This window comes from Hylobates moloch, unplaced genomic scaffold (genome assembly GCF_009828535.3).
Source record: "Hylobates moloch isolate HMO894 unplaced genomic scaffold, HMol_V3 SCAFFOLD_10, whole genome shotgun sequence".
NCBI lineage: Eukaryota > Metazoa > Chordata > Mammalia > Primates > Hylobatidae > Hylobates > Hylobates moloch.
In genome coordinates this window covers 65375793-65403525 of record NW_026652285.1, presented here as the reverse complement: position 1 = coordinate 65403525, position 27733 = coordinate 65375793, and the positions used below count along the sequence as shown (strand labels likewise).

General features: G+C 51.0%; 1 protein-coding gene across 14 annotated transcripts in view; it reads right to left on the bottom strand.

The window, feature by feature from the left end:
* FGD3 (FYVE, RhoGEF and PH domain containing 3) overlaps positions 1–27733 on the bottom strand; it is a 161040-nt gene that overhangs the window by 62931 nt on the left and 70376 nt on the right. For 9 of the 14 annotated variants that reach the window (XM_032164539.2, XM_058445949.1, XM_058445948.1 and 6 more), the window contains 2 exons: positions 2180–2347; positions 877–1378 (listed from right to left, as the gene is read on the bottom strand). In XM_032164539.2, coding sequence (XP_032020430.1) covers positions 877–1329 — 453 coding nt within the window. In that variant the 5' untranslated portion in view covers positions 1330–1378; positions 2180–2347. Of the gene's footprint in view, positions 1–876; positions 1379–2179; positions 2348–11435; positions 11684–13471; positions 13870–14218; positions 14472–21153; positions 22456–24539; positions 25333–27733 lie in introns of those variants that run through there. The other 5 variants (XM_058445952.1, XM_032164545.2, XM_058445955.1 and 2 more) reach the window with 5 other exon arrangements.

The following is a 27733-nucleotide window of genomic DNA, read 5'->3' as shown; positions in this document are numbered from 1 at the left end:
ACTGAACACAGCCCTGGCCTCATCTCTGCGAAGCTGGCTCACAGTGGTCCAGGCACCGGACTGCCCTTCACCTGCCCAGCCCGTCTCCCAGTGGTCCCCGTGTCAGCCGGCAACATCCCCACCCAGGAGCCCGCAAGCCTGACCTGCAAAATGCTCCCAGGACCTGGTCACTTGGCAACTTACTCAAGCTGTGCCCCCCCATACCCACAGTTTCTCTGAGCCTGAGGCTTCTGCTGCCTCTCCATCTCCCCAAGATCCCAGCACTGAGCCAAGAGCCCCATAAATGCTAATGAGAATGCAAACAAACTCCCTCCATGCAGCCCCATCGTGTTGTGGGAACTGTCTGCTCTGGTCTCCACACTGCACTGTGGGCCTCACAGGTCCTGCCCCACCATGTCCTGAAGAGCACAGGGCACTCGGCCTGTGCCATACCCAATGGGTGGCCCTGGCCAGGTACCACGCCCTCTGTGCCTCAGTTTCCCATTGAGGAAAACAGATTCCCCACTCACACTGTCTCCTCCCAGGAGTTTTATAAAGTCGGCAGTGAGCGCTGTGCAAAGGGTGGCTTTGGCAGCACCACCAGTAGGACTGACTATCATACATTCCCAGGGTCGGGAGGTGCCCACTGCGCAGTTGTAGAAACTGAGACTCAGGACTGAGGTCACTGCTCAAGGTGTCAGGTGCCTGGCCTGCCTGGATCTTTCCCACAGGCTTTTCTCAGGCAGACTGCATCCCAGGACCTCCCGTTGCACACAGCACGAGCCTGTGTGCCACATTCCTGGAAACAAGGTGTGGGATGACGCCCACTGAAAATCTCAAACCCCTCCCAAGGAAAGGCCTGCAGCCCGCAGCAGGGACAGAGAAGGGGAAGCCTACCTGGGCCAGGCCAGAATCCTCATCAGTCTTCTGGGGGGTGTTCTCAGGGTCAGGTTCCTCACCCACGTCGCTGTCGGCCTCCTCGTGGGGGGTGACCTTCGGGACCTGGCTGTCCAGGGCCATCTCTGGGTGTGCCCCCAGTACAGTGGGGCTTGGGCCAGCCTCCAAGCCCTCCTCGCAGGGGAAGTTCTCTCCAGCCACACTGGAGGATGGACTGTCAATCCCGCTGTCCCGGTTGGGGATCTTTAAGCTACCACTCAGCTCTCCTGTGGGGCCTGTGTCTAGAGAGCCGTCCCCTGCTGCAGCCGGGCTGCCAGGGTCCCCACAGTGGGCTCTGGGCCCGACAGGGAGCGCCTGAAGCTTCCCTAGGGAGGAACTGCCAGGCCCAGTGTCTGGCATCCGTAGGGCAGCAATGGGTCCTGGAGGGGTTGAGGACCCCCCGCTTGACTCCATCCTTAAAGCTGAGCTCACTGGGCTCAGGTGGAGGCTGGCAAGGGGCTTCCTGTAGGGGAGAAACAAGCCGGAGTCAGTGCTAGCCAGGCATGGACCAGCCCCTTCAGGTGCAACCCCCAAATGCAGCCTCCAGGCAGTACCCTCTGCCCCCCACCCAAAGCCTGGAGCAGGTGGGCTGGGGGCTGTGTGTGAAGTGTGAATGCCCTGGTCAGCTTCAGTTGGGTCTTGTACAGACAGGCTTTTAGAGAACAGACAATGGAAAATGTTTTGTTTTTAAAATTGTTTCTTCTGCATAAAAAAAATCAACCCTGTGGTGTGAAGCTATCTGCTATTCAATAAATTCAAAATAGATGCTCAAGGTAGTGACCATAACCAAAAGGAACACAGTGGCTTCTGTTTATAGCGCATCCGTGGTGCTTTTCAATCCTCTGATACTCCCAGGACATGAGGCCAGTGTCCTCCTCCTCCTCTTCCCCACCACTGCCTTCTGGACAGGTCAGAAAACAGCCCCAGGGGTCCAGGGTCCCAGCTGTCTCCACTGTCTCCCTCAGGGGAGGGCTGGGGCAGGAGGTGCGTCTTGCCAGAGGATGTGGACCAAGGTCTTTGCCCCAAAGCTCCTCCTCCCTCCCGTGCACTGGAGCCACCTCACACTGGCCCACCACACCTCTCATGGACCAAATTCAGGTGTCAATTCTAAGTGCACAGAGAATTCACCGGGCGCCTCTGAGGAGGAGCAAAGGTGAGACGGGCCTAGAGGGAGACTGTCATCCCTCAAAATCATCCTCTTGAACCTAAGACGCAGGTGCTGAGGAGCCTAGGGGCTGCAAGTGGCGGTCACTTATCCCCATACCTGATGCCACCAGCCTTTCCGAGGAGGGTGCTGAGGGTCGGCGGGCGCAGGCGCCTGGCTCCGTGCTGGGGTCTGGAGTTGGCCGGCAGGGGCTCACACACGGTAGATGGTTTCCTTGAAAATCTCTTCCTGGCCCAGCAGGTTCAAAGTAGAGCCATTTAGGAGGTACTGAAAAGACATTAGAAGAGAAAGAAAACCACCTTCTCCAACTGGCATTTGGAGCAGCCAGAGGCCCCGGCTCTGCGGGGGTGTGGAGGAGGGAAGCTCCATGCCACCGCCCAGCATGGTGGACCCCAGGATTGGGGCATGGCCATCTGCACAGTCATATGCTCAGCCCCCAGGCTGGCACACAACGCCTCCAAAAGGGTGGGGCCTGCACCAGCAGCCATGCACTGTCGGGTGGGCAGTGTCTTGCTCGGCTGGAAACTCTGGGGCCAGGGCTGAGCTTGTCCCTTGCCATGCAGCATCCTGCGGCCCAGGGGAAGGGTCACCTTGAACATGCAGGTACTGTCCAGTGTGAGACGAGCCGGTGAGCATCTCCAGGCGCCTCCCCAGCCCACACCTCACACCGTCCCCCAGGCACATACAGAGAGGCTCCCTCAAACACTCACACTGACGGGCTGGCTCACACTCACAGTCACACGCACTCTCACACTCACACTTAGATATTCCTCTGCCAGCAGCTTTACATGCTCCTGCCTCACTTGCTAAGCGGAATAAAGAAGAAGCAGTGAAGAAACAGGCTTCACACTGTGACAGGCACACAGTGAGCTGGCCCTGGCTGCCTTGAGCCGGCAGGTGTGCCTCTAGGCAGGGCGTGGCGCAGGCCTGGGCTCCGGCAGCGTCCCTGTGGCTGTGGATGCCGACCAGCTCCACGGTGGAGCACCCCCACCCCGCACAGGCTCCTGAGTGCTCGCTGTCTTGGGGCAAAACCCCTTTTGAGTGGACATTTCTTTAAATGACTCCAGAATCGCTCAGGTGGGCATTTATGATTGGCTACTGCCGCATTCCTAACGAGTTCAATGGGCGGCAATATTAAGATTTCTAAACAGAAAATACATGTTTTGCTGCATTCTTCTCATAGCACAAGAGATAAACTCAAGTTTCCAGAGGTCAAACATGGCACAGCAATAAAAATACACTGGATGGAATGTGAGCTGTGCTCAGCCTCGGTGTGTTCAAAGGTAGCTGTCTGGTAAGACAGAGCCCCATCTCAGGGGAATTATGCTTCTGGTCAGGATGGAGTAATAGAAACCAGATTTACTATCACCTGGAACAACAACAACAAAAATGGACAAAACCTACGAAACAACTTTGCAAGGCTCTACACCAAGCAGTAAAACACCGTGGTCCCTGAGAGATGGGAATGAATGAGGCGAGCCCTCCTATTAGCCCAGCTCACTGCCCGGAGACCATTTCTGGGCCATGGATCAGGGAAGGGGAGCCCTGTGGGGCCCACTGGACTCTCTGAGTTGAGAAGACAAAACTGGGAGGCCCAGAAGACTAAGGTGGCCAGAGTCCACAGCATGGAGCCCTGAAGACAAGAGAGCTGCACAGAGAGAGAGAACCCGGAGATCTCAGAGGGGCCCCTCGAGGACTGTTCAGCATGTGTGCAGTGGGGAGAGCACATGAGGCCAGAGAAAGAACTGCCTGCGAGGACCACAGGGAGCTTTCACAGGGCAGGGACATGCCTGTGCCCACCAGCCAGCCCGAAAAGCCCCACAGGTCACAGGGCATTGCGTTGAATACTCAGAGGGTCTTGTTTCAGGAATGATGGATAATTAGCCCTGCAGTGATCACTGCTCTGGTCCCACCTAGCAAATATTAACAAACTTTAACAGGAAGTCCACATGTTTACCCAACTGCATCCCTGAACAAAGCTAAAAAATATTTATAGAACTACAAAAATATCTAGTGCATGGCAAGGTAAAATTCCCATAGTCTGGCATCCAATCAAAAAATCACCAGGCAGAGGCCGGGTGCAGTGGCTCGCGCCTGTGATCCCAGCACTTTAGGAGGCCAAGGCAGATGGATCACTTGAGGTCAGGAGTTTGAGACCAGCCTGGCCAACATGGAGAAACCCTATCTCTACTAAAAATACAAAAATTAGCCAGGCGTGGTGGTGCGTGCCTGTAATCCCAGCTGCTCAGGAGGCTGAGGCAGGAGAATTGCTTGAACTCAGGAAGCGGATGTTGCCATGAGCTGAAATTGCGCAACTGCACTCCAGCCTGGGCGACAGAGCAAGACTCTGTCTCAAAAAAAAAAAAAATTACCAGGCATAAAAGGGACTATACATAACGAAAAGAAAAAATTCAATATAAACTGACTCATAACTAACACAGATGTTGGAATTAGCAAAAAGGGACGTTAAAAACTGCTATCATGTCTGTGTCCTACTATGTTCTAAAATCCAGTAGAGACATGGAGGATGTAAGAAGGCCCACATTAAACTTTCAGAGATAAAAACTACAAAATCTGAGACCAAAAACACACTGGAAGGAATTAAAAACCAATTAGACATTGTAGAAGAAAAACTAGTGAATTTGAAGAGACAGGAACAGAAACTACCCAAAATGAAACACACATACACACAGAGAAACTGAGCAACAGTGAAACGTGGAAAAACTTCAAGTAGTGTAATACATGTGTGATCAGAGTCTCAAAAAGGGGTGGACAGAAAAAATATTTGAGGAAATAATGACAAGTTTTCTAGATTTGATGGAAACTATAAATCTACACATCTAAGAAGCTCAGTGTAAAACAAGCACAAGAAATCCTTGTAGTTAAAACTTTTCCCACATAGAGAACTTCAGGCAAAGAGATCTTCACTGGTGAATTCTACAAACATTTCAGGAAAATAATGATGCTAATTCTATACTTACATCTAATGATCTTTCAGACTTTTTTTTTTTTTTTTTTTTGAGATGGAGTCTCCCTCTGTCACCCAGGCTGGAGTTCAGTGGCCACAATCTAGGTTCACTGTAACCTCTGCCTCCTGGGTTCAAGTGATTCTCCCACCTCAGTCTCCTGAGTAGCTGGGATTACAGGCACTCACCACCACGCCTGGCTAATTTTTGTTATTTTTTTTTTTTTAGTAGAGATGGGTTTTCACCATGTTGGCCAGGCTGGTCTCAAGCTCCTGACCTCAAGTGATCCTCCCACCTCAGCCTCCCAAAGTGCTGGGATTACAGGCATGAGCCACCACATCCAGCCAGATCTTTCAGAACATTTTTAAAAAGGGAATAGAATACAGATGAATCTAGAAATAATTATGCTGAACGAAAGGAGCCACAGAAAACCTACCGTGTTTTCTCATTAGTACAGAATTCTAGGAAGTGCAAAGTAGCCTATGGTGCTAGGAAGCAGATCAGTTGGGTGCCTGGAAGGAAAGGGAGGGGCTGTGGGGTTGGTGAGGGGGAGAGGGTGGGTGGGTGGAGGGGGCTGGGGAGGTGGGGAGTGCTTACAAAGGAGCACAAGAGCTTTGCGGAATGTGGCACACATACTCATTACCTTGATTGTGGTGATAATTTCACGAGCATACCCCTATGTCAAAGTTTATCCAACTGTACACTTTAAACATATGCATCAATGGTACGCCAAGTATACCTCAAAGGGCTGATCAAGAAAAATCCTACCCTAGCCAGGTGTGGTGGTGGGCTCCTGTAATCCCAGCTACTGGAAAGGCTGAGGTAGGAGAATCGCTTGAACGCCGGAGGCGGAGGTTGCAGTGAGCAGAGATCTCGCCACTGCACTCCGGCCTGGGGGAAAGAGCCAGATTCTGTCTCAAAAAAAAAAAAAAATAAAAAAGGCCGGGCGCGGTGGCTCGCGCTTGTAATCCCGGCACTTTGGGAGGCTGAGGCGGGCAGATCACGAGGTCAGGAGATCGAGACCACGGTGAAACCCCGTCTCTACTAAAAATACAAAAAATTAGCCGGGCGTGGTGGCGGGCGCCTGTAGTCCCAGCTACTCGGAGAGGCTGAGGCAGGAGAATGGCATGAACCCGGGAGGCGGAGCTTGCAGTGAGCCGAGATTGCACCACTGCACTCCAGCCTGGGCGACAGAGCGAGACTCCATCTCAGAAAAAAAAAAAAAAGAAAAGAAAAATCCCAACCCTTATCGCCTTTGAACTGTACAAACTTGGTGAGTTTCAGACATTCCTGAGCATCGTTTTCCTTACCACAGAAGGGAGGATGGATCATGATGGATCATGAGGAGAGGTGAGGAGGTGTGTGGTTGCAGCCTGGGAGGCTCAAGCAGCCCGGATCCCCGGACATCCTGTCCAGAGGAGAGGGGTGCACTGTGCTCATCGGAGGCCCTTAAATCACTCCCATCTTGGAAGGGCTTTTGTCCAAGAGCAGATGAACCAAAACAAATGAAGGACACTCACTTCCAGCTTTGCGTTTGCAACTCTGTATTGCAAACACCTGTGTTATGGATCCTGTCAGTACCCCCCAACTCACACACTGAAGTCCTAGCCCCCAGTACCTCAAAATGAAGGTATGTTTGGAGACAGGGTCTTTACAAAGGTAATCAAATTAAAAGCGAGGTTTTTAGGGTGCCCTTGGTGGGGGCAACCTGAGTTGAGGAGCCCCTAATTGTCACTTCATTTCCTTCTATTCTGTTGCAGGGACTTTTTACAGAGTATGCGTTGTTTTAAAATAAAAGAGGTAATGAGAACAGAAAACAAAGGGAGCTGGATAGAGGGGCAGGAGAGGGATGAGCTACTTTGGGAAGTGTAGCTGGGCAGAGCCCCTCTGCGGCCAAAGGCTTTGCCAGCAGCAACCCTCCTGGGCTGGTGTAGCCACTGCCTGGACTTCAAGGCACAGGTGCACACACACACATGCATAAACAAACGCACATGTGCACATACATACACGTGTGCACACGTATGCTGAAAAACAAAAAGACCTTTATCTGAGGAATGCCAGCCCCTTTATATAATCAGGCATTCAGAGGTGCTGGAATGCAACACAGTCATGTGTCACTCCCCATCGAGCAAAATAGGTCCCTCCTGAAACCACTTGCTGTGCAGGCTTGAGACTAACAGATGCCAAGTAGCCCTAAAATGCCACATTCCCTGTAGTTCAACAGTGGCTGGCCAATCACTAACCAGTGTTATTTCTGTGAACCAATGAGAGTTCCTGATGAACAACGGTCACCACCCCCTCTCCTGGTCCATCCTTTCTTTTCTTTAAACACTTGAGCCTCTCTTTTGTTCTCCAGACATTCCTTGAGGCAACTTGGAAGTGTCTCCCTGGCTGCAGTCCTTAACCTTGTGCTTGAATAAACTCTCTTTAGACTATATTCTGATTCTCTTGATTATTTTAGGTTGACAATGCATACACACATATAACACAAGTAGACCCATGCACACCCATGCACAGGGTCAGTGCTGAGCCCTTTCTCACATTCGCAGGGGACGTTTCTGTCCTTCATATGAGGACACTGAGGCTCAGAGAGGTTGGCCCTGGCACACAGGTGCTGGAAGCCCCTGGGCTTGGGTCACTCTGGTCTGCCCAGGGCTATGCCTACGTTTCCACAGTGGTACTGGGGGAGCCGAGGTCAGTTCTCTGTATCCAGCCACCCCAGCTCTCCCTTTAGGAAGCCCTGAGCTGCCTGAGGTGAGCAAGGCTGGAGCTGCTGACCCAGGTGAGCCGTGTCCACTGTGGACTCAGCCAGGGAACGGGTCCCAGACACTCAGGGCTGCCACCACGTAGCACGAGGAAATCCACAAACCTGAAGAAATTTAGAATGCCCCAGAATCCAGGGCGTCCTAGAACTGTTCATGTGTCTCCATCGCAGCCAGTGAGCAGGAGGATGAAGTGCTCTGGACCCTGCCCTGTGTCCTTCCACAGTGCAGCGGCCCCCCAGATAGGCAGGGCTGGTCCCACAGATGGGCCACCAGTCTGCCTACCACCCAGCTCTACCTGCCACCAGATGTCCCTTCCCGGGGGCCGTGCGGGAGTCCCCCCTCCATCTGAAAGAAACCCACCACGGCACCTGTCCACTGTGCCGCCTGGAACCTAGCAGGCAGGGACCTCCCCTGTCCTGTCGCTGGAGTGGCCCAGTGGCCCAGTGGCCCCTGGCACACAGGAGGCTCCATAACAACAGCATGTTATGTGGGGGAGCAACAAACGCATTAGCAGTGGTTTTTAAACTGCCCGTATATTCTTTGTTGCCCCTTCAATCTAAAAGCGGACTCTGACATCCCTCCCCTAAATACAGAGCCCGTAAGAGACTCGCTGTAACTAGAGAGGGCAGCATGCGGGAGGCCAGGTCAGGAGGGAAGACAGCTCCGGGCCCTCACCCTTGGAAGCCAGCACCTCACTGTGAGGGAGCCTTGGCCACTCAGAGAGGCATGCGGGGGCATCCCTGCCGACAGCAGGTGGCAGCCAGGCCTGAAGCCTTTGGGGGAAGCCTTTGCAATGGGTCCCAGCCCTGTGGGCGAGAGCCGCCCGCTGCACCCGGGTGGCCCAGAATCACGAGGGATGATGACGACAAGATCTCCCTTGTGGGTTACCCTGCGATAGAGAATCCAGGCAATACTGTAAGTGCCTCTAGGTGATACAATAAACCATGTGAACTGCCTATATCTGCTGGTCCCCATATGGCTTCTCCCTGGCTTAACTTTGGTGCCTTGAGGTCCCAAACCCACTGAGGCCACCCACACTGAGCAAGACCCAGGGCACCCTGGCCATGCCCAGGTGTAATGGCCAGTGGCAGTCAATTAAAGCCACCAGGCTGGGAGCAATGGCTCACGCCTGCAATCCCAGCACTTTGGGAGGCCGAGGCACTTTGGGAGACCTCCACCTGAGGTCAGGCGTTCGAGACCAGCCTGATAAATATGGTGAAACCCCATCTCTACTAAAAATACAAAAATTAGCTGGGTGTGATGGCTTGCATCTGTAGTCCCAGCTATTCTGGAGGCTGAGACAGGAGAATTGCTTGTACCCATGAGGCGGAGGTTGCAGCGAGGAGATCACACCACTGTACTCCAGCCTGGGCCACAGAGCAGAACTCCATGTCAAAAAAAGAAAGAAAGAAAGAAAAAAGAAAAGAAAACAAAAATTAAAGCCACCTTGTGACCTAGAGGTGCCTGGAAGCCCAGAGTAATTACCTTGGGGTCTCAGCCTGAGAAATGCCCTGTCTGCTGTGGGCGTGGATGGAGGGGGGGTCTCCATCATCTCTGCTGAGAACTCAGTGAGGTGCCACATGCTCCTGAATTGGGGTGGTGGTCAGAGGGACCTCGGAGAGGGCAGGAGGTGAGGGCAAGCTGAGCAGGGAGAAGAGGAGGCAGATCAACGCAGCAGCTCCCCGTTTGCAGTCATGCCATGAGCAGACACTCACAAATATGGCTCACACTGCCACCTTTACAAGTTACTTCTACTGTTTAAGACTGTATAAGTCTTCATGACCCATAGCCCTGGCATGACGCTGTGACTGTGGACTGGGAGAACAGGCTGGACAGCCTGGGATCGGGGGCTGGTGGGTGGGGAATGTCTACCTCCCCCAAGGATGCAGCAGCTTTTCTTAGGGCAACCACATTTACTCCAACACCAGTTTCCCATGTGAGTCCATCTAGTCAAGAATGTTTCCCCCAAAAGGTTTGAAAGCAGGGTCTTAAACAGGTACTTGTACACCCACATACATAGCAGCATTCCCTACAATAGCCAAAGGGTGGAAGCCCCTCAAGTGTCCATCCCTAGATACCTGGATAAAGAAAAGGTGGCCTCTCCATAGAACAGAATCATGTTCAGCCTTAAACAGAAGGAGGCTGGGCGCAGTGGCTCACGCCTGTAATCCCAGCACCTTGGGAGGCCGAGGTGGGCCGATCACGAGGTCAAGAGATCGAGACCAGCCTGGTCAACATGGTGAAACCCTGTCTCTACTAAAAATACAAAAATTAGCTGGGCATGGTGGTGCATGCCTGTAGTTTCAGCTACTCGGGAAGCGGGGGCAGGAGAACAACTTGAACCTGGGAGGCAGGGGTAGCAGTGAGCCAAGATCGCGCCACTGCACTCCAGCCTGATGACAGAGTGAGACTCCATCTCATAAATAAATAAATAAACCAGAAGGAAATTCTGACCCATGCCACAACAGGGGTGGACCCTGAGGACATTATGCTAAGTGAAATAAGCCAGGCACAAAGGGACAAATCCTGTGTGATTCCACCTACGTGAGGTCCTAGAGGAGTCAAATTCACAGAGACAGAAACCAGAATGGTGGCTGCCAGGGCCAGGGGAGGGAATGGAGAGGGTTTAACAGGGACAGAGTTTCAGATTGGGAAGGTGAAGACGCTCTGGAGATGGATGGCGGTGATGGTTGCACAGCAATGTGAATGTGCTGAGGGCACTGTACTGATCACTTAAAAACGATGAAGGAGGCTGGGCACGGTGGCTCATGCCTGTAATCCCAGCATTTTGGGAGGCCAAGGCGGATGGATCACCTGAGGTCAGGAGTTCAAGACCAGCCTGACCAAGATGGTAAAACCCCCTCTCTACTAAAAATACAAGAAATTAGCTGGGCTTAGTGGCGGGCGCCTGTAATCCCAGCTACTTGGGAGGCTGAAGCAGAAGAATCACTTGAACCCGGGAGACGGAGGTTGCACTGAGCCGAGATGGCTCCATTGCACTCCAGCCTGGGAGACAGAGTGAGACTCCATCCCCCCCCCCCCCAAAAAAAAAAAAAAAAAGATGAAGGTGCTGTGTTTTAGGTTATGTGTATTTTACTGCCATTTTTAAAAAGAAAACTTTTTTAAAGGTATGCAGAAGATTCTTATGAGAAGTTTTTTGAATTTGCACCAAAATGACAAGGTGTGAAGGGCAAGGCCCTGCACCAGGCCAGCCTCCTTGTCAACCTCCCTGCCCAGCTGGGGATGTCCAGGGGAGGCGGGATCGTTAGTATCCCTTTCTGAGACTGCAGAGCTCAGCCCCCATTCACGCACTCTTGCCCTCCTTCCTTGGTCCACATGCACAGCCACCACTGCTCCTCAGAAGACTGGCACCCTGGGCAGAGGCCTCATACAGACTCCCAGGTGGGGTGGGCCCCGGGCAGGGCCCACGCGTGCAGCCTCCAGGCCTGAGTCTGTGGTGCCCCACCTGGAGGGTGGGGCTGGGGGACAGCACACCTTGTGGCACAGAGCAGGGGGCCCTGTTCTGGAGGGCTGGGATTATTGTTAGGAGTTCAATACTTGCTTTCGGGGAAATGCAGCAACCATTTGCCTTTGGACTACTTTCCTGAGACCAGGGACACTCACCGGGAGGCGGCAAGCTCAGAAGGAGGGAGTGGGGAAGCTCATGTGTGGGGACAGAGGCACCACGGGCACAGGTTCGTGTCACTAGGCAGCAGGCAGCTTGTCTCCAGACCCAGACGTGGCTACACCCATTTCACACAGAGCCTGCCCTGCACTGTCCTTGCAGACAGCCAGATCCAACCGCGGTAGGCTCATGTCTGTCTCCCTCCTCAGACAATGGGCCCCTTGTCACCTACCAGGACCCACAATATCTGTAGAAGAGAAGGCAGCACATGGGGAGAAATGTAAGGGATGAATGAAGGTCCTCGTAACCTGTTTCCTTCCCGACTGGCTCAGTCCCCAAGGCTGACGGTCGTCCTGGGCCAGGGACAGGCAGGCACCACAGTGCCTGGCGCTGCTCTTCCTCCTGTCCTTGTTCATTGTTTTCGGCACATGCTTGCCTCCAAGCCTCCTTGTTCCACAAGCCCAGTCTCATCCTTGTCTAGGTTTCACACCTGCCCAGCACTGCCCTTACTGAGGGGCCTCAGTTTCCTTATCTGTAAACCAGGCTCCTGATAGACCCATCGGGGCAGGTGGGGAGGATGCATCGGGAGCTCCCAGCATATGCACCAGTGACTCCCAGGTCACTCTTCTAGCCCAGGGACTAACCTGGGAGTCCTCAAGGGCCACAGGCCAGGAAGGTCAGGCCCGCCCTCGGACAGTGGTGAGGCTTCTCAAGAAAAGGTCATTTCAGCTCTAACCTCTGTACAACACAGCTGCAGGCCTCTGTGTGCAGGGCACTCGGCCTGATGTCACTTCAAGGGGTCTTGCACACTTCATGGTGCTGGTTTTGTGTAGACATAGACCTCCGCCCCCTGAGGAGTGGAACTGGGGCCTCCTCCAGCCTCCTGTAACAGCCCAGCTGGGGACAAACCACTTCCTCCCTTTCACATCCAGCCGGCCAGCCCCACCCAGCTCTGGGGCCACTGAGCAAGTTTTGAAGATTTGTACTAGGCTCAGTCAGACACTTTGCAGGCTGGGGGGCCTAGGGCAAGTCAGTTGTGTGCCTTGGTTTCCTCCCCTGCAAGAATGGCTGACCAGCGCCCGCCCTGGGCATTGGCAAGCACTGATCTGAATGGCAGCGGCACCTGCTGAGCACGTCCAGCCCCGAACTACACTGAGCCTGGCACGACTCAGTCACCACTTTACAGATGAGTGTGGCCATGCTGTGTGACCCAAACATGCCCCTGCCCCTCGGGCCCCCTCTGCACAGTGGGCACAATCACGGTGACATCGGGTTGTGCCGCCACTGCCGCTAGGACCCTGCCATCAGTCCATGCACCTCTTGAGGTGGCCCCGCTACTGTCCCACACTGCCAGGCACAGCACAGGGTGCTGAGGAGGCTTTGATGGGCGCAGCACTCCTTCCTCATAGCCCCATGCTACGCAGGCCCGCATCTGCTAATATCTAAACTGCAGAGTGCAGAGGAAGCTTCTGGAGCCACACTGTGTGGGAAAGCCTAGCCCCCAGGACACGTCTGGGACCACCCTCCTCTGTTCAGGCAGAGGAAGGCTCGCACTACCCCCTGACCCCCAGGCCTGGGTGACATGAGAGGAGCTGGCCGTGGTCTCGATGCCCTGTCTGGTGTGCTGCCAGCCGATGGGAAAAGGCTCCCTGCATCTGGTCAGCCTTGGACCTGGGCCCCTGCCAGGCTTCGATGGGGACACAGGCAGGCACCGTTCATCTTGTGAGAGCCTAAGCCGCCCCTAGACGATAGGCAACACTGTCCCAGCACTCGGCAGTTTACAAAGGCTTTTCACACTTGCCATTCAAGGCCCACAATAACTCTGAATTCTTACACATCATGCTACAGGAACCCAGAGAAAGACAACAGAACAAAAACAAGACACCATTCCGTGCCACCACAGCCACTTCCTGCCTTGAAAACATCCGTCTCCCTCAAATGGCTCCTGCCCTGAATGTTCCTACCACCCCAAAGTTCCACAAAAGCAGTTAGGATCTTGGGGCTCGGCCAACACCTCAGGACCAACCCCACTCACCTGTCTTCTAAAGGCGAGTGAGTTTCTCCTCCGGGCTGAACTTCGTGCAATAGCGAAACACAACTTCCTTTTTTCTAATTTTCGCAATATGGGTCACAACATGATGGTGCATTTGCATTTCCGCATCATTACGCTGGGTGAGAGGAGCTTGGCTCGCTGGTTCTAGAAGGTGCAACTTGCAGGGTGGCGGGGGCACTGGCAAACAAATATGCAATCCACAGCTCTCCACTGACCAGGTGCTTGGCTCACAGCTGTGGCAGCCATGCTGGTTTAAAGGGCTGCGCACAGAGGACCCACAACCACCATCCTCCTGCTTCTGCTGGGTGGACTTTTGTGAGTAGATCTGCTGTGTAGATCTTCAGGGAGGAGGGGCCCAGCAGGGAGTGAGGGGGCCGGCCCTAGACCAGACAAGCCCAGAGCGAGCCCAGAAACACACCATCAGAGGCTTCCTCAGACCCTCTTGGTTGGGAACAATGAAATGGCCACAAGTTAGAAGGTGAAGAGGCCCCTCACAAACAGATATTTCAAGATGCTCCGGGGAGACCTGACCCACGAGGGCTGCTCCAACAGGCCCAGCACCTGCCCCGCTGAGCAGCCTCACCAGGAGGGCATCCTCATTGTTTTAGGGAGAGAATCAATAAATAATAACACCAGGTCCTGAAGGGCTTAGCGTGCAAAGTCTGACTCAATTTTAATAATGCTTGTTAATCCAGCCTTAAATTCATTTTTTTTAAAGCAATTTCTCACCTGGGCATGGTGGCTCATGCCTGAAATCCCAGCACTTTGGGAGGCCGAGGAGGGAGGATCACTTGAGGTCAGGAGTTTGAGACCAGTCCGGCCAACTTGGTGAAACCCTGTCTCTACTAAAAATACAAAAATCAGCTGGGCGTTGTGACGCATGCTTGTAATCCCAGCTACTAGGGAGGCTGAGGCGGGAGGACCACTCGAATCCCAGAGGCAGAGGTTGCAGTGAACTGAGATTGCGCCACTGCACTCCAGCCTGGGGGACAGAAAGAGACTCTGTCTCAATAAAAATAAAAGAATAAATAAATAAATAAAAGCAATTTCTCTGGGCCTCAGTTTCCCTGTGCCAGGTACTGCCGCAGGTGCCCTGTGGATGGTTGCTCATCAGGCCCCTTCATGCCCCTGTGGCGTATGGTTATCCCTGTCTGACAACAGGGAAACTGAGGCTCGGGACACAGTGGTGTGCCCGCCCCCCCAAAAGCTAAAGGCCAAGGTGATGTGGAGTTTGTCCCCAAGTTCCCTGCCTGTGTAAGGATGCAGAACTACACCCAGCCGTGACAAGGATGGGGTGGACAGTGTCACCTGAGCTCAGACACATGGGTGCTGCGGCCTCAGCCACATCCCTGAACTTCTTCTTCTTCTTTTTTTTTTGTTTGAGATGGAGCCTCACTCTGTGGCCCAGGCTGGAGTGCAGTGGCGCAAAGTCAGCTCATTTCAACCTCCACCTTCTGGTTTCAAAGATTCTCCTGCCTCATCTTTCCGAGTAGCTGGGATTATAAGTGCCCACCACAATGCCCAGCTAATTTTTTGGATTTTTAATAGAGACTGGGTTTCACCATGTTAGCCAGGCTGGTCTCAACTCCTGACCTCAGGTGACCTGTCTGCCTCAGCCTCCTAAAGTGCTGAGATTACAGGCATGAGCCACCACGCCCAGCCATTGATGAACTTCTTGAAGCCTCCATTCTTCCTCCATGAAATGGAGAAAATGTGGATGCATGTGGTGGAGTTTTTGTGAGAAATGAGGGCTTTGCCCATGGTAGGTACTCAAGGGATCCCAGCCACCGACATTTGAATCACCGTCGCTGTGCTGTTAATGCCCGGGCCCTGGAGTCTTGGCTCCTGCCCCCTGAGGAGGCAGCCCTGGACCATCCAGATGCTTCCAGCCCAGGCCAGGAAGGACAGTGGTGCCTGCCACCACCACCTGGTTCAGCCTTCTCCTCTACAGATGTCCCCTGTGCCAGAAGGCCAGCAGTAGGGTCCCATTTGGACCAGGGACACAAACCCAGGTCCACTAGGAATACACAACTGTTGTCCTAAGAAGGTCAAGATAAATTCTGGCAGCACAGCAGCAGGCTGGCTGTGATGACCTGAAAGGTGAGGGGTTGAAGAACAAAAAGAGGATGGGGAGGGGTTTGTGGCTTGAAAGTAGAACTGAGGCCAAGTGTCCTGTCGTCCCTGGTGGGGGTGAGTGGGAGGAAGTAGTGCCTCCACCTGGGAGTGACATCATTCAAAAAGAAACATGTTTGTGGCAGCCAGCCCCCCAATGGCCCAGTGATTATCAACTGCTGGTTATCTGCCTCTCCCACTGTGAATAGAGCTGACCTGTGGACACTACTGTACAATAGGACATTACAGAAATGATGGTGACTTCCAAGGCCAGGCCATATATAACACTGCAGCTTTTGCCTTTCCTTCCTGAATCACTCACTCTGGGGGAGCTGGCTGCCACGTTGTGAGGATGCTCAAGCAGCCCTGCAGAGAGGCCCATGCGGAGAGGAACTGAGGCCCCCAGCCAACAGCCAGCAACAACTTGTGATGTGTGAATGTGTCACCTTGAAAATGATCCTCAGTTTCAGTCAGGCCTTCAGATGACACTGCAGCCCCAGCCACTATCTGTAGCCTCATGAGAGATCCCCAAGCCATAGCCAAGCCACACCCCAATACTGACCCATCAAAACTAAAGAGTTAAGTGTTCCCTGTTGTTTTAAAGTGATGTAGTATTTTCATCAGGAAAAAGGGCAAGGGATGACCTGAAGTTGGGGAATAGTGGGATCAGCCCACAGTGGAGAAGCGACCACCAGGAAGTATCAACACATATTCCAATTTCTCTGACCAATTATTTCACTCATGTTCCAATGGCTCAAATGAGTCCTCTACCCTGGAGGGCTCCTGGTGACCATGGAGGGCTGCTGGGGGCCACAGTGACAATCCATTGGTGCTATTCAATCTCAAAGCCCTTGAATAACTTTGTGGAGTCAGAGGCTCTGCAGAGAAGGCCCTGTGCCTCCAGTGTCCCTTAGCCTGTCCCTCAAGGGTGCTGTTCATCCTCCCCCAGGTGGCTCACTTCATGAGGGGTGGGCGCCTCTGATGAGAAAGGGGGTTTCCCCAGGACTTCTGCTTTGTCCCAGGGACCCCCAGCCCTGTCTTCCAGGAAAGCTGGCCGTGGCCGGGCAGAGGAGCTCTGAAGTCCAGGACCCAGAGGGTCTGTGTGGGACCACAGAGGCCAGGATGGAGAAAGTTTATGGGCAGATAACTGTCAACTAGGGGGAGTGCCCGCCCACCAGGAGAGAGGCCCAGGGGGAGCACCTCACTAGGAGAGAGGCCTGGAGGAGCACCCACTCACCAGGAGAGAGCCCCATGGGGAGCGCCCACTCACCAGGAGAGAGGCCTGGGTAGAGGGCCCACCCACCAGGAGAGAGGCCCAGGGGGATCACCCACTAGGAAAGAGGCCAAGGGGGAACACCCACTCACCAGGAGGGAAGCCCAGGGTCTCTACCCTGTTCAGCATCCCCTGGCCTAATTTCTCTCAGCTGGCCTAGGGGCTCTTTCCTGGTGGGTGAGTGCTCTCCCTGGGCCTCTGTCCTGGTGGGTGAGTGCTCCCCATCTGACTGCAAGGAACAGAGCCTCCACAACTCTCCCATTGCCAGCACTGGACTATGACTAAGCCTGGGACTGTTACGGCAGCCAGCTGGCCCTGGCTGTTACACCCCATTCCTTCCCAGGGTTGCTACCAGTTTATCTGCTGTGGGGGAAAGTGTCCACCTGACATCTAGTAGTGACACTTGGGGTGCATTTTTTCAGGGAAGCCATCTTACCCATGGTGATTCTGCAGCCTTTGAATGGAAGGTTTAAGGAAGAAGGCAGCTCATATTTACCAAGCACACAGCATAAGGCAAACCCTGCTCTGGGCTGGTTTATGGGTGACATGAGGACGTGGGGATAGGAAGAGTCCTCATGGGGGAATGACGACATGGGGATGGGGGACTTGGGGACACGAGGGATATGGAGATATGCAGACATGGGGACATGACAACAGGATGTAGAGGACATGAGGATATGGGCATTTTGGGACACGAGAGCATGGGAAGTGGAGGTCATGGAGACATGGGGACGTGAGGATAAGTGGACGTGGGAACCTGAAGACATAGGGACATGAGAACATGAGGACATGGGGACATGACATGAGAAAATGGGGAAAGGGACATGGAGACATGAAGAATATGGAGACATGGGGCATGAGGACACGGAGACATGGGGATATGGAGACATGGGAACACAGGGACTCGGGGACGTGAGGGATATGGGGACATGAAGAATATGGAGATGTGGAGGTTATGGGGACATGAGGAATGAGAACACGCAGACATGAGGAATGTGGAGCCACATGGACATAGAGAAGTGAGGGCATGGGGGTACAGGGGACGTGGGGACGTGTGGTCTTGGAAACATGGGGGAATGGGGACACAAGGACATAGGACATGCAGACATAAGGGACACTCGCTTCAGCCACTGACCTTCCAAAACAACCACACAAATGAGCAAGGACATTTAATACAGTCTCATTAGGGCTGATTTTTTTTTTTTTTTTTGAGACAGAGTTTCCCTGTGTTGCCCAGGCTGAAATGCACTGGACCGATCATGACTCACTGTAGCCTCGACCTCCTGTGCTCGAGGCATCCTCCCATCTCAGCCTCCTGAATATCTGGGACCACAGGTGTGTGCCACTATGCCTGGCTAAGTTTTTATTATTTGCAGAGACGGACTCTGGCTATGTTTCCCAGGCTGACCTTGAACTCCTGGGCTCAAGCGATCCTCCTACCTCAGCCCTGCAAAGTGCTGGGATTTACAGGCATGAGCCACCGAGCCTTGCCCAATGTCAGAGATGTGCTGAAGGTCCAACCACAGAGAATTAGTTCAACAAATTACCCTATTTCAAGACTTACTATAGTAGTTATATTTTATTACCTAAAATAATTTTATTATAGTAATTATTTTCATTAACAAAATAATTACTATAATACAATAAATTTTGGCTGGGCACAGTGGCTCACGCATGTAATCCCAGCACTTTGGGAGGCCGAGGTGGGCAGATTGCCTGAGGTCAGGAGTTTGCGACCAGCCTGGGCAACACGGTGAAACCCCGTCTCTATTAAAAATACAAAAAGTTAGCCAGGCATGGCAGCGGGCTCTTGTAGTCCCAGCTACTCGAGAGGCTAAGGCAGAAGAATTGCTTGAACCCGGGAGGCGGAGGTTGCAGTGAGCCAAGATCGCGCCATTGCACTACAGCCTGGGCGACAGAGCGAGACTCCATCTCAAAACTAAATAAATAATAAAATAAAATACATTTCAAAAGCAAGACAATGTGGTATCAACATAAGGATAAATCAATGGAAATCAATGAACTAATAGATTTTCATTCATTTGTTCAATTGATTTTCAATGAAGGTGCCAGTACACATCAACAGGGAAAGATACATCCTTTCAACAAATAGTAATGGAACATTTAGATAGCCATACCAAAAAATGAACCTTGACTGCTTACTCGTACTATACACGGAAAATAGCTAGAAATGAATCCAAACCTTAATTGTGAATGCTAAAACTGTAAAGCTTCTAAAAACACATAGGTGAAAATATTCATGAATTTGAGGTTGGTAATGATTTCTTAGGGTATAAAACGCACTAAGCCACACACAAAAAAAACTTGGTAAACAACTTCTTCAAACTGAAGATATGTTTCATCAACATAGAAAACTTGTGCTTATCGAAAGGCACCATTAGGAACGTGAAAAGGCCGGCCACATATGGACTCTGAGTGATAATGATGTGTCAATGCAGGCTCATCAATTGTAACAAATGTCTCCTCTGGGGAGGATGTTGATAAAGGCAGTGTCTCTGAATGTGTGGGGTCAGGGAATATATGGGGAATCTCTGTACCTTCCTCTCAATTTTACTGTGAATGTAAAACTGCTATAAAAAAATTAAGTCTTTAAGGCAGGGCATGGTGGCTCATGCCTGTAATCTCAGTACTTTGGAAGGCCAAGGAGGGTGGGTCACCTGAAGTCAGGAGTTGGAGACCAGCCTGGCCAACATAGAGAAACCCTGTCTCTACTAAAAATACAAAAATTACCTGGGCATGGTTGTGTGCACCTGTAATCCCAGCTACTCAAGAGGCTGAGGCAGGAGAATCACTTGAACCCAGGAGGTGGAGGTTGCAGTGAGCCGAGATCATGCCACTGCACTCCAGCCTGGGTGACAGAATGAGACCCTGTCTCAAAGAAAAAAAAAAAAATTAAATCTTTTAAAAAAATTTCAAAGGCAGCGGGGTGCAGTGGCTCATGCCTGTAATCCCACTACTTTGGGAGGCTGAGGTGGGCAGATCACCTGAGGTCAGAAGTTCAAGACCAGGCTGGCCCACATAGTGAAACTTCATCTCTACAAAAATACAAAAATTAGCCGGGCATAGTGGTTCAAGCCTGTACTCCCAACTACTCTGGAGGCTGAGGCAGGAGAATCACTTGAACCTGGGAAGTGGAGGCTGCAGTGAGCAGAGATCATGCTACTGCTGCACTCCAGCCTGGGCAACAGAGCGAGACTCTGTCTCAAAAAAAAATAAAAAAAGAAAAAAGAAAAAAATTTCAAAGACAAATCACAGATTGGGAGAGAAAACATTTGCAATACATATATCTGATAAAATATTTGTGTCCAGAATACATAAAGATTCCTACAAATCAATGAAAAAAAAAAAAGACAAACGATTCCATTTTTAAAATAAGAAAAAAAACTGGAACATATATTTGACTTAAGTTACCTAAACAGACAATAAGTATATGAGCTGGTGGGCAACACTGCCTGCCATCAGGGAAACTAAAAACCACAGGAATGATTACAGCCCCAGCTGAATGGCTACAGTGAAAAAGACTGACAATGCCACCTGCTGGCAAGGATGTGGAGCAAACGTAACTCTCTGCGAAACTCTCATGCTGGTGAAAGCAGAAAATTGTACAACCACTTTGGAAAACTGTTTGGCATTTCCTCACAAAGTTAAATATACACTTCTCTATGACACAGCAATTGCACTTCTAGGTATCTACCCAAGAGAAAAGAAAACATCTGTCCACACAAAGACCTGTACACAAATGTGCAGAGCAGCTATATTCATAACTCAAAGCTGGAAACAACCTCAAGTGTCTAACAACTGGAGAATGCGTAATAAGCAAAGTGTGGTGCAGCCATTATATGGATGGAACAGGATTCAGCAATAAAAAGGAGTAAGCCACTGATATAACAATGATGTAGAGCTGGGTATGGTGGCATGTGCCTGTAGTCCCAACTACTCACAGGCTGAGGCAGGAGATTGCTTGAGCCCCGGAGGTCAAGGTTGCAGTGAGCTATCATTGCACCACTGCACTCCAGACTGGGAGACAGAGCAAGGCTCTGTCTTGGAAAAAAAAAAAAAAGCAATTATATGGATGGATCTCAAAGCCAGACACAAAAAAGACTGTTAGATGAAGTTCAAAGACAGGCAGAACTAGTTTCTGAAGTCAGAACAGAGGTGCCCTGTGGCACTCTGGAGGGCAGTGTCGTAGTTTATCATGGTTGCTATAACAAAGTCCCACTGGCTAGGTGGCTGAAAAGTCAAAAATTTACTTTCTCACATTCCAGGAGGCTGGAACTCTGAGATCAAGGTGTTGGCAGGGTTGGCTTCTCCTGAGGCCTCTCTCCCTGGCTTGTAGGCAGCCATCATCTCCCTGTGTCCTCACGTGGTTGTCCCTCTGTGAGTCCTCAGCTCTTCCTATTGGACACCAGTCATGACAGATCAGCACCCACTCTCAGCACCTCATTTTAACTTCGTTACCTCTTTAAAGGCCCTGTCTCCAACCCAGTTACATTCGGAGGTACTGGGGATTAGGGCTTCAACATGTGTTTTGCAGGGACATAGTCAGGCCCATAATAGTCCCTCAAAGTGAGAACAAGGCAAGGATGCCTGCTGTCACCACTCTTATTCAGCATAGTGGAGAAGGTTCTAGCCAGTGCAATAAAACAAGAACAGAAACGAAAATGCATGCTGAGCAGAAAGGAAGAAATAAAATTGTCCATGTTTGCAGATGACATGATTGTCTACAAAGAAAATGCCAAGAAGCGAAAACAAACAAACAAACAAACAAAACTCCCAGAACTAGTATGTGAATTTAGCAAGGTCAGGGATACAAAATCAAGTCACAAAAATCACTTTAATTTGTATATACTAGCAATGAACATGCAGACACGGAAATGAAAACTATGTTGCCATTTACACATTAACTGTGGTACATCCATGCCACACAACAGCACTCAGCAATAACAAGGAAACACTATTGACACACACAGCAGCCTAGATGTGTGATGACTCCCCTGCATGAATTCCTTTAGATGAATCCCAAGGGATTATGCTGGTGGAATAAAGATAATTTCAAAAGGTTACACGCTATATGACTCCATTTATGTAACATTCTCAAAATGACAAAACTGTAGAAACAGAGAACAGATTGGCTGTTGTCAGGGGCAGGCAGGGAGCAGGTGGACATCAAAGGGCCACAGGAGGCTCCCCGTGCTGGTGCTTCTCTGTGTCTTGACTGTACCAGTGTTAAGGTCCGAGCTATGATATGGTCCTATATCATTTTGCAAGCTGTTACCACTGGGGAATCCTGGGTAAAGGCCCACGGTATCTCTGCATTATCTCTTATGTGTCTATACAGTCATTTCAAACTAAAAAGTTTAATTAAACAACCAGCTAGTGGCATCCTTTGGCTCTACTTTTTTTTATTTTTATTTTTTTAATTTCTTTTTTTTAGAGGGAGCTTTGCCCTCGTTGCCCAGGCTGCCTCAGCCTCCCGGGTAGCTGGGATTACAGGCATGCACCACCATGCCTGGTTAATTTTGTATTTTTTTTAGTAGAGATGGGGTTTCTCCATATTGGTCAGGCTGGTCTCGAACTCCTGACCTCAGGTGATCCGCCCACCTCAGCCTCCCAAAGTGCTGGGATTACAGGCGTGAGCCACCGTGCCTGGCCATCCCTTGCCTCTTAAGAGAAGCAGTGAGCCGACAAGTGACTCACAGTAAAGCTGGAATCCTCAGCATCATCTCAGAGTTGGCCCGGCTGGAACCTGGCCCTTGCAGCCTCCCAGCCTCATTCCTGGCCTCTACAATGATTGAGAGCACCTCTCCCTACCCTCACGGGCCCTGCCTCTCACGTCTGTTCCCTCTGCTCCTTGGCCACCTGGCCACACCAGCTTTAGAGCTTCCTTCTGGGTGCAGCTGGCTCTCGGACACATAGACACCATATTGTCATCATTCTCTAGGCAGACCATGAGTTCCATGAATGCAGGCAACGATGCTCCAAGCATCCTCTCATGTCTCCTTTTCCAGAAGACAAAGCTGTGGTTCAGAGAGGTGGAGGAAATGTCAAGGCCACGACACTCAGAGCCTAACAAGATGCAGCTGAGGTGGCTGGTCTCTAGGACACAGCCCAAGGTTCAGGACAAAGGGGAACCAGGGGGCCGGGGCTCAGGGGAATAAAGAGCTTGGAAGTAAGAGTTCCATTCAATTACCAGGACACTGAGGTTCAGAGAGGCCAAAGTGCCATCAGTCAGTCAACAACCATTTGCTGAGCGGCTCCTAGGACACAAGAATACTCGGCAGGCTCAGGAGATGGCCCCTGAGGAAGGACCCTGCAGAGACCCTCATGGCTGCCACTCCTCCTGTGCAAGGTGACCCCGGCCCCTGCCCTTCTGCTTATTAGGGTCACAGCCAGTCACTTGGGCCACACAGGCACAGGACTCAGAGCCCGGCTGCTTCTCCAATCACCTGCCTGCTTTTGGGAACCGAGAACCACAGGTCTTGGATCCTTCCCAGAACCCGTGAGACCCAAGGATTGGACAAAGTGTCCATGTTGAGTTACTCTCATTCTTTTGACAAGACAGGGGAAAGCCACAAAAATACCACACTAGCCAGGGCAGGAAGTGGGTGGGACCAGAGTAGTCACTCCTGTGTGGCTTTGGATGGGGTCTGGGGTTGGTGCACCTTTGTCAGTGTTCAGGCTCCAAGACAAATCCTACTCAACATGTGACCTAACAATAGACAAGACCCAAGGAAATGAAAGCTCCCCCAGAGAGGCTGTGTGAAAACCTGAGAGTGACCGTTTCTGGGTGGTGAGCTTCTGGGAATTTTCATTTGCTTCTTGATGCTTCTCAGTAACATATAAATTTCCACATAGAACACTATATTTGCAGTTGGGAGGAAAGCCCATCTGTTTAAAAATACGAGAATCGAAGCTGCTCATTGCTCATTGGAGAGTCCCAGAAGGGAACTATTGCCCAGTGAAAGCCAGCTGTCTCCATGTCTGTTTACATATGGAAAATTTAATTTCTACTTAGCTGTCCTAAATCTCTCTAATGAAAGATGTGGTTGAGAAACCAAAAAAAGAAGGGATACTGAGTGTAATTCTGCTTTCTGAAAACACATTTTTTGCAAAACATTTTCTAGGTTACTTTAAACTGAAATTACATTTGGTCCAAAGGCAGACAATATTTCCTAAACCTTGGCACTGCCCTTAACTTTACCTGCCTTCCTCCCAGGCAGGCAGCTGGGAGAGTGGACAACCCCAGATCTGAAACTGTGAGACCCGTGTGCAGGTGACATTGCGTGAGCCCCTTCACCCCAACACGGGGAAAATAACCCTGGACACCAAGTTCCTGGGGGCTCCCTGAGAAAATGCGTGTAAAATGCTACAGTGTGAGCAGCGAGGAGCTGGCTAGTCATCACTCACTATATCTCATTTCTTAAAAGTTGCTTTAAAAATATGTAATGCTTTAGTCATCTTGGCCAAAGTGGAGAGGCAATCCCAGCTTCAAACTCTTGAGACCAAGTGGCATTTTGAGAGCTTTCCACTCAGGAGACGTAATTACAGAGTGGCTCTGGCAGTTGGCTATGATAACATTAGAGCCTGAAGTGGAAGCGATTGTTTCTTATCCTTAACAAAGAGCCCTGATGTGTCTATACTTACATAAAAGTGCTGCGTCTGGTGCATTTTTTTTTTTTACCCTGTAGGAAAAAATTATCAATGTGTAAATAGAGAATGATATACATTAAAAAATAAGGCAATAAAGGGGTGGCCACACCCCCACTCAATCAGGCCCTGAATAAAGGATAATTCCAGCATTGTTATGGGGCAGCTGCACAGCGTCAACCAGAAACACTCATATGCCCAGGGAGGTGCGGGTCCCTTCCTATGCACTCCATGTCCAATCCAGACATCACATGCTGCCAAGTGGTATTCTCACCATCACTTGGATCCACCCTTTACTATTCAGTCCTTAGTCTAAGCTCCTGATCAACCAGAGGCTATTCAGTATGCAACAGCACATGTTTATTTAGGTTTCCTTTAAGGGCAGATGCTGAGCTGGGGGACCTGGGGGAAGGAAGTAATCAGAAACCTTAGAATTGGAGGCACCTAAGGGTGATCACAGCAGCCCTATCCTAAAAAAGAAAAAAAGGAAAGAAGGAAGGAAGGAGGAAAAAAGAGAAGGAAAGAGAAAAGGAAGGAAGGAGAGAAAGAAGGAAAGAGAGAAAGAAGGGAGGGAGTGAGGAAGGAAGAGAAGGAGAAAGAGGGGGAAGGAGGGAGAGATTTGAGCCACACTTGCTCAACCTTCATAATGTTAAGGAGGGCCTTAGGACTGGAGGGTAGAGGATGGGGTGGGGGGGCCTTCAGCTTTAAAACAGTTTGATTTTCGGGCTGGGCGCGGTGGCTCACGCCTGTAATCCCAGCACTTTGGGAGGCCGAGGCAGGTGGATCATGAGGTCAGGAGCTCAAGACCATCCTAGCTAACACGGTGAAACCCTATCTCTACTAAAAAATACAAAAAATTAGCCGGGCGTGGTGGTGGGTTTCTGTAGTCCCAGTTACTTGGGAGGTTGAGGCAGGAGAATGGGGTGGAGCCAGGAGGCAGAGCTTGCAGTGAGCTAAGATCGTGCCACTGCACTCCAGCCCGGGCGACAGAGCAAGACTCCATCTCCAAAAAAAAAAAAATTTTGATTTTCAACAATGATATGTGTGTATATCCTTTGCATACTTGAAAATAAACAGAGATGTGCTCTGGTCACCCCCTGCATTGACTCACATGAGCTGGAAACCAGGGATATTAAGAAGCCCTTGGGGAGTCAAGTATGGTCTCTAATGGATGAATTAGGGCCACGAATTATTCCTTATGCAGCATAGTTTGTTTTGCAGACAAAATATTTTGGAACGTGTTTAAAAGCAAGATCAGGGAGAGGGTCAAAGAACCAGATGCCCCTTTTGCCACTGAAGATCTTAGACCCTCAGATTTTGTCTGCCCTGGAACTGGGGGACAGGGGCATCCTCTCTGCAACCGTAAAGTCAGGGTCTTCTGACTGGGATCCCCCAAGCCTACTTTGCACCTACTTTGCATGGTCAAAGACCAGCAGTTTTATTCATTCAGTTTACCACCTCCACAGCTACATGAATCCTTCAGGCACCAGTGTTTCAAGGACCAAGAACATGAGCGTGCTCAGATACAACCCTACATCTGGCAAAATCTATACAACTTTCATCAATTAATTAATTTTTTTGAGACAGGGTCTCGCTCTGTCACCCAGGCTAGAGTGCAGTGGCACAATCACAGCTCACTGCAGCCTCAACCTCTGGGTTCAAGCAATCCTCCCACCTCAGTCTCCCGAGTAGCTGGGACTACAGGCACATGCCACCACACCTGGCTTATTTGTGTATTTTTTGCAGAGAAGGGTTTCACCATGTTGCCCAGCCTGGTCTTGAACTCCTGGGCTCAAGCCATCCACCCACCTCGGCCTCTCAAAGTGTTGGGATTATAGGCGTGAGCCATCTTGTTCGGCTATACAACTTTATTTTAGGAAGTTACAAGTTCCATGTAAGACACATTTCAATGAAAAATGCTACTTATGGGTTGTGTCTAGCTGGCATATTCTGAGAAGCAAAATAATTTACCCAGAGAAGACAAGCTAGGAATACTTAGAATTACTGGGTATCAGTAACTAGAAAAATAAAAGGGCTTCTTCATGTATTCATTCAGCAAGCACATATTAGTATGCTATATGCCATTTTCCTTCTAAAAGCCCCACATTCCTAAAAGGCCTGTTGGAATTCCCTCATGAACACACTAGACCTAGAGCGGGACCCCCAGAGCAACCTGGTGTCTCAGCAGCCCCTGGCCACAACCCTCAGCCTGCAGGGCTCCCTCCACCTCTACCACCTTTCTCCTAGGCACCCTTGCCTCTCCTCTTTCTCCTCAGGGCCCGAGCAGGCCAGGGGCAGCCAGATCTCGGGGAGAAGCCAAGCTCCAGTGCTGGACGCAGGGGATGTGGCACAACAAGGACCCTGGTTCCATTTCCATCTGCCTAGGCAGAAAGGGCAGCACTGTCCCTGAGCTGTCCCCAGGTCACTTAGGGGCTGTCGTCCACAGATCCCTCCTGGGTGGACTCATCTGCATCTGGATTTAATTCTTTAGACGAAATGTCACCAGGCACCCTAGCCACAGACTACCACAGCCTCCACAGTTCATGAGGGCCCTACCAGGGGTCAGAAGGGACTCGGGCTACATTTGCCAACCTTGAATGAACCCCTCCTTCCCCCTTCTTTCCCCATCATCAGTCAGGGACCCAGGAGTTTTGGTCCAAGTCCAGAATCCACACGGAACAGTCCTGGCCTCTGTGAGCAGGGACTGCCAAGCCGCATGGGGCTGGAGCCTCCGCAGTGTCCTCAGACTTCGTCATCCCCATGACAAGTTCTGTCTGGCAAATCCAACCTGCTCTTCCTGCTCTTATTTTTTACCCATACGCTTTTTTTTTTTTTTTTTTTTTTTGAGATGGAATCTTGCTCTGTCGCCCAGGCTGGAATGTGTAGTGGCCCGATCTCGGCTCACTGCAACCTCTGCCTCCCGGATTCAAGCCATTCTCCTGCCTCAGCCTCCCAAGTAGCTGGGACTACAAGCACCTGCCACCATGCCTGGCTAATTTTTTGTATTTTTAGTAGAGACGGGGTTTCACCGTGTTAGCCAGGATGGTCTCGATCTCCTGACCTCGTGATCCACCCGCCTCGGCCTCCCAAAGTGCTAGGATTATAGGCATGAGCCACTGTGCCCGGCCCCATCTGCTTCTTTTTATCCTATGCACTCTATGCTGAACCAGATCCTTCCTGGAATAACAGGT